The following is a 7529-nucleotide window of genomic DNA, read 5'->3' as shown; positions in this document are numbered from 1 at the left end:
CCTAGATTATATAGATTATCAATTTTATAATATAACATTTTGATGCCATGTCCCTCCAACTAATTCTAAACAGATTGCTGGTTGACATAAATTATTTGAGCTGCTTGTGTCTATATACCACTTTTGATTCACACACAAATAAAAAAGGGTATTAAAAAATCAGGGGAGTTTTTGTTTTTATTTTGTTTTATAACAACGTGGAATAATATAGAACGTGATTGGAAAGTGCTCAGAGATTAATTATGGTGGCCATTTGCTTAAAGAGCAACTTGGAAATAGAGTAATAGACAACTAAATGATAATTGGGAAAGAAAAAAAATGTTAATTAACCTAGTGAAAGCTTACTGCATATTAGCAAGTATTAACTGATCAAGATATATTTAATCATGCATACGTCACAAGCGTTTTTTCCTGTGCGATTTGAAAATTGAAACAAACCATATCTAATGTATGGTTATCTTATTCAGGATATGATCTATTGATAATTATACTTTTTCTTAACAACCGGGTAGAACTTTAAACTCAATCTAAACTTTTTAGTATTATTTTATAAAAAATAATTGTAAATTGTGCGACTTAGAAAATAAATTACCTTGAATATATTTAGCACAAAAAATTAACTTGCAACGTAAACTTTGATTTATAAAGGATATTGTTTTGGAAAGCGAAAAAACCGATTCACTAAATTCAAATAAGAAATAAGCAGAACATTAGCTTAAAATTAATTATATTGTTTTCTCAAAAATATAATTCTTACTGTCGAATATATATATATATACATATATATATATGTATGTATATATATAAAATTATAGTATTGAACTTCGCGAATCATTATTGTGTTTTTCAATATTTAAACTTCGAAACACGACGTCATCTCATATATATATAAACAAAGTATTGTCACCATTATACATGCAAGTATCATGTAGATCAATAATATCACACGCATTTTTACCCCTGATATTATAGATATTTTAATATCATATCCTTATTTCGATATCATATGCGCAATTTATACTTAAAATGAATAAAAGTAACTCCATCCGTGGTTATACATTAATAAATTTATGAGGTTATTCACCTCATAAAAAGTTTTAGCTCTTTAAATGATAGATTATACATTTCATGTTTAATAATTAGTTTTTTTAGAAGCTTAACAGTTAGTTTTCTATATGCATGTTTTTACCAATCACAAATTATAGTATAAAGGGGAAATGATGACAAAAATATTCAATGTTTAAACAAAACACTATTTATATATTCATTTTTTTTCTTGGGTAAAAATACTCAAACTTTCAAATTTAGTTACACGTAAATACTTTATCGTTAAAATTTCTGTTTGAACTTAATGGTCCGAGTAGTAACGGACCCACTATAACGTAACATGTGGTATTTTTGCCAAAGAAAAAAAACTTTGAGTATATAAGTAGTATTTTGACTAAACATTAAGTATTATTGCCACTATTTCTCCTAATATATAAAAAAAAGGTAAAAGATGTATTGGAAATAAATTTTACAATACCTTAACTTCAGTATTTGGTAATAAATATTGATATTGTTATAATATATATTAAAAATGACTCGTAAGCTTTAAACAAGAAAAATATTGTTTGAAAATTCCAATGAAGTTTTTTGGGAATAAAAATTGTCGAAATCAAAACATTTTAAGAATCATCGTTAGGCATATTCAAAAATCAAAACGCAACTAATCAACTAATTTAGACACTAACAATACCACAAAACTTAACTGTAACATACTAACATTCCTTCCTCGATCTCAAATCAAATGTCTTGAATTAAAATATATTAACTAATACGAGTTTCTCAGCACAATATGACTCATATGTAGTCGTGTTATATGAGTAATAGCGCGTATAAGCTACGCGCCCCAAATAACACGTCACCTGGGAAATGGCGGGGAACAATGAGTAACTTCGTACTGATTTAAAAAAAAACTTTCCCCACCACCCCCCAAAACTCTCTCTCTCTCTCTCTCATTAATCATTTTCTTATAATAAGGAAGCAAAAAATAAAATAATAATATATATAACAAGCTTGATTTTGAGCAGAGAGGCAGATAAAATCGAGAGATTGATAGTCTGAGTCTGAGGGAAAGAGGTTTTTCGCAGAGAGAAACTTTGTATGTGACCTCAAAAAAAAAAAAAAAAACTACGTACCAGGCACAGAGAAAGAGAGAAAAAACGAACAAACAAACAAACACAATTGTTGTAATAAACAACAAACCAAAATTTCCTTTTTATTACGTGATAGCACAGAAAGAGAGAAATAAAATACACCAAAAAAAAAGTAAATTAAATTTGGGTTGGCCGAGAATTCTCTAATATTTTTGACCTCCAAATGCACATGGCTTCTTGGGCTTCCCTTCTCTCCCACTAATTTTTATTTTCCCTTTCTCATAGACTCACATCTTCTCTCCGATATATCCAATATACAATACTATTGATATTGAAAGCTTGCTTTTGACTCATCACTGGAACAGATTCCCCAGATCTACAGTGAATGTTCTTGCTCGTTCCCAGCTTCACTTTCTTCTATCAAAACGAAACCTCGTTCCGTGCTTAACCTTTAATTCAATCGCAAAAGGTTAGCTTTTTTCTCTCGTCCTTTTGGAGTCACTCTTTTGATCTCTAATTATTGGTATCGTAGTTCGTCGATATTTGTGATTGACCACATTGCACACTTTTGACTTTCTTAATCATTTATTTTTTCCAGTTGATATACTGATCTCAGATTCATTGACCTTAATTAAGTCTTTAATCCTATAATTAGGATTTACACTTTTTTTAACGGGATTCCATTTCACTCGAGTCTCAAGTCGTCGAAGCAAATTGAACAGTTTTTCTAAGGATCACCGTATAAAGCTTTTAATCTAGTTTTTAATTTTAATTTTAATTTTATTCAACGAAGCTTGAGAATAATCGGAATACGTGATCGATCGTCTCTATGCTTGTGCTCTGTTTTTCTTCTGTTTCGCATTATTCACATGAGTCTATCAGAAACAGAGCAAACCACTTTCTTTAATTTCCTTCTTTATCTTCGCTGCAATTGATCACGATTGACCTCTCTCATTAGAATTAGGGCTCATTGCGTCGGAACTGAAGTTTCTCGTATTTACGGTTTCGAGTTCAAAGAATCTGGTCCGAAAGATAGAAAATCATTGTTTTCACACAGAATCAAATACAGTTTAATAATGCAATACATGTATAAATGAATTTCGTCGCCATTTGATCATCCATCCAGGCACCACCAATCTGATCTGAAACTGGTTAGGAGAGAAAGGTTTGAGGTGAATGGTACTTCGGAGCTCGCGGCCATGGTGTGCGAGATGGAGAACAAGCGAACTGAGGAGGTGGACATGGAGATGGACGTGGAGATCTTGCCGTCGATGTGGCCGGAGGACATCGCCGGAAACGACGCCGGAAAACAGCTGTTCAACGTGGAGCGGCCGGGGTGCGAGGACCAGGACATGCTAGAGAAGGTGACCATCATGGAAGATACGACCATAGTGGACTTCAACCGCCTCGTGGACCTGACCCACTACAGCGAGAAAGGGTCGTCCCAGCTCACGAGCCTCCTCAAGTGCTGGGAGTACAGGCAGGCCAACGCGGCGAGGCTCCTCCGAGAAGAGCTCTACATCCTCAGCAAGCAGCGAGAGGAGGTCGAGCTCAAGAAGCTCGAGATCCTCGAGGAGCACCGCTTCGAGGAGGACTACGGGGGGGACAAGAGGCCTGTCTCGATCTTCGACGGGGTCTACGACATTTGGCCCGACGTCCACCGCGTCAAGAGCGACGTGGTGGTGCAGAACAAGAGGGTCGAGATCGACGAGGCCGAGCACGACACCGCGGCGTATTGGCGGCAGCGAGCCGAGAACGCTGAGAAGATGTTGGAGGAGAGCGTGCGGAGAGAGCAGGATCTGATCGAGAAGCTTGAGGAGAGCATCAAGGGTTTGGAGAGACAGGCCTCACCGGTCGAAGAGCTTACCCAGATTCTCAAGAGAGCTGATAACTTCTTGCACTTTGTGCTTCAAAACGCCCCAGTCGTCATCGGCCACCAGGTTCGAGACTGACCCGAGTCCACTTTTTTTTTTTTTTTTTTTTTGGTTTGTTATTGTCTATGGTCTGATCTTCTCCTTTTCAGGACAATGAGTTGCGGTACCGGTTCATCTACAATCACTTTCCGAGCCTGCAAGAGGAGGTAAGCTTTTGGCGATTTTGTAGGAATTTAGATATGGAGGATATTGTAGTAACAAGTAGATAGGGTTAAATGTAGGATACTTGGAAGTAAGTTGGCCTATAAAACAAGGAAAATTGTGTAAGAGCACAGGCGTCTTGATTGTCTGATATCTACCCTATACTTCCATTCATTTATAGTTTCATTGGTAAAAACTATACCAGTTCGTATCACTTTTCTAGTACAAGAATGAGAATGTCGTTTGAATGTTGCAATTTTTGGATTTTTCGCAGGACATTATAGGGAAAACGGACGTCGAAATTTTTACCGGGTCCGGGGTTAAAGAATCTCAAGATTTCAAGAAAGAAGTTCTGGAGAAAGGGATACCTGCAAAACGAGAGATCACGTTCGAGACAGAGTTATTTGGTTCGAAGACATTTTTGATATACGTGGAACCGGTTTTCAGCAAGTCTGGAGAGACTATTGGCATTAACTACATGGGCATGGATGTAACAGATCAGGTGAACAATACTTCTTTCTTAAGTTGGCATCAATACTATATTCACTTTCGTTTCTGAAGCTTACGATTTTTCCATGATTACGCATCAGGTAAGGAAAAGAGAGAAGATAATTAAGCTTCGTGAGACGATAGCTGTACAAAAGGCCAAAGAAACCGAGCTGAACAAAACCATCCACATCACAGGTTCAAATTCGTTGATAAAAGACTGTTTCATAAATAAGACGGGCACAGAGTAGCAGCAGAACTAACACTATTTTGTTTATTACTCTCCAGAGGAAACAATGAGAGCAAAGCAAATGTTGGCAACGATGTCACACGAAATAAGGTCTCCTCTTTCGGGAGTCGTGAGCATGACAGAGATTCTCTCCACGACCAAGCTCGATAAGGAGCAACGCCAACTTTTGGATGTCATGCTTTCTTCAGGGGACTTGGTCCTTCAGCTCATCAACGACATCCTCGACTTGTCAAAGGTCGAGTCAGGTACCAGATTTATCTTCTTCTTCTTACTAAAACTTTATCAAGCTTGGCATCTATGATGGTTCATATCGACAATTCGACTGATTGTCTCGATTCTTTTCAGGAGTAATGAAGTTGGAAGCTACACAATTCCGACCGAGAGAAGTCGTAAAGCATGTACTCCAGACCGCCGCAGCTTCTCTACAGAAAATGCTCACTTTGGAAGGGCATGTCGCGGATGATGTTCCGGTCGAGGTATGACTCAGTTCACACTGACATATAAATATTTACATGCATAGATCGCAAAGGTCATTAACGAGGACGTGTTTCTGGGACCACAGGTGGTTGGAGATGTACTAAGGATTCGACAAATCCTCACTAACTTGATCAGGTAACAGGAGAGAGAAATGTTAATAGGTCTACTCTTCTGTAACGACTTTGGTGTGTTCGTTTGAATTTAAATCGAGTTTGTGATTCTGCGCAGCAATGCAGTGAAGTTCACTCATGCAGGGAAGGTTGGGATAAAGCTATACACAATACCCAGACCGTCATGGGGAAAAGAAGAAAATCACGACTCGGATCAGTCAACTGCCACTGATACAGGACAAAATGAAACTTCTCAAACGAATTGTGATCGAACAGCTTATCACGGTCACAGCAATGGTTCTTGCCCTGACCAGTCACTCGACGACGAGCCCAGAACCCCGAATAAGACCGAGGCTTCAAGGACCGAGGACATGGAAGACCAATCTCACGAGGCCACGGTTTGGATACGCTGTGATGTTTACGACACAGGAATCGGAATACCAGGTTTGCTTTCTTTTATTTTCCTCTCTTTTCCTATCTGCTATTACTTTTCATGCTTTACCTGTTCATATCTTCTGATGATATGATACTAAATGCCACCATCAGAAACCGCTCTGCCATCGCTTTTCAAGAGGTATATGCAAGTTAGCGCGGATCATGCCAGGAAATACGGTGGGACTGGACTAGGACTTGCTATTTGCAAACAACTGGTATAGAAACCACTAATCCTTCCCTTTTAAAGATTAAAGCCCGCGTCTTTCGTTTTTTTGCCATTCTTATGGCTCGATTTATATCTGATGAAGGTGGAGCTTATGGGCGGTCGTCTCACGGTGTCTAGCCGAGAAAACGTTGGGTCTACTTTCACGTTCATACTTCCTTACAAAGTCTCTAATACATGCGATAGCTCTGACGATGCCGACGAGATCTCAGATATCTCCAGCGATGCTCCGTCGGACGATGCTACCGAGAGTTATTTCCAGTTCCAGCCACGCACTTTAGGCTCTCTTTTCAAACCCAATGGAACAAGCAGAACCCCGAAACTTCTTCAAAACAAGATCGCGCATAAACTCAGCGGGTTGCCGAATAATTCTTACTCATTTCCCTTCAGCAACAACATAGAAAAAGAGCTCTTCTCAACGGATGATGATTGCTCGGTGGTCAGTATCACAGACACATTATCCGAGATGGAAAGACACGTCATCACGAGTCCTGATATTGGCACGCAGAACAGTGATCAGCTGAAAAATCATCGCTCGGATACACGAGAAATGGACATATCACCGAAACTAAACGAAATCGAACCAACATGTGACGAGAAAGTACAGGAGAAATGTAATTCAAACACAGAGCAAATATCCAGAACCGAAGGAGAAGAAGCTAATACAGTGTCAGAACCGAAGATCCTTGTGGTTGAAGACAACAAGATAAACGTTATGGTGGTACAATCAATGATGAAGCGACTAGGCCACAGCGTAGACGTTGTGAGCAATGGCATCGAAGCTGTGAAAGCAGTTCAACGCTGTTCTTACGACATTGTTCTCATGGTGATAATTTTATCTACAGCCTTTCTTTTTTTAATTTGTTTTTTCGATTATTGATTGTTTCTTTTACTTTTTTTGGCAGGATGTTCACATGCCGGTAATGAACGGCCTCGAGGCCACAAGGGTAATCCGTTCCTTTGAGGAAACCGGCAGCTGGGAAGCTGCAGAGAACGCCGGAGTTGAACTAAATAATCAAAGCTTAACACATTCGAATAAACGAATACCGATCATTGCGGTAAGCTAACAATTTGATGTTAATATTTTTTTGGGGGTACATAAGTCACATTTTGATAACATGATTGGTTTTATTAATTCAGATGACAGCGAATTCATTGTCGGAAAGCGCAGAGGAATGTTACGAAAACGGCATGGATTCATTTGTATCTAAGCCTGTGACATTCCAAAAATTAGAACAATGTCTCAAGCAATATTTAAGATGATATATATGTAGTAGTGTCTGAGATCTTGTAAATTCAATGCTTGTGTATAAAAAAAAAAAAAAAAAAAGAAAA

The 7529-nt window shown here is 38.2% G+C and overlaps 1 protein-coding gene across 1 annotated transcript; it reads left to right on the top strand.

Moving 5' to 3' along the window:
* Positions 1–2081: 2081 nt before the first annotated feature.
* Positions 2082–7528, top strand: HK5 (histidine kinase 5). The gene is made up of 13 exons (XM_089619267.1): positions 2082–2607; positions 3265–4078; positions 4162–4218; positions 4488–4715; positions 4804–4897; positions 4988–5194; positions 5295–5425; positions 5512–5561; positions 5655–5980; positions 6083–6186; positions 6280–7020; positions 7100–7252; positions 7335–7528. The coding sequence occupies exons 2-13, from the start codon at positions 3338–3340 to the stop codon at positions 7455–7457; spliced, it is 2955 nt and encodes a 984-aa protein (XP_089475393.1). The 5' UTR covers positions 2082–2607; positions 3265–3337; the 3' UTR covers positions 7458–7528.
* The last annotated feature ends 1 nt before the right edge of the window (position 7529 follows it).

Source organism: Urtica dioica, chromosome 7 (genome assembly GCF_054948205.1).
Source record: "Urtica dioica subsp. dioica isolate 48M chromosome 7, U.dioica_male_clone48M_v1_H2, whole genome shotgun sequence".
Lineage (NCBI taxonomy): Eukaryota > Viridiplantae > Streptophyta > Magnoliopsida > Rosales > Urticaceae > Urtica > Urtica dioica.
This window is presented reverse-complemented; position numbering and strand designations above follow the sequence as displayed.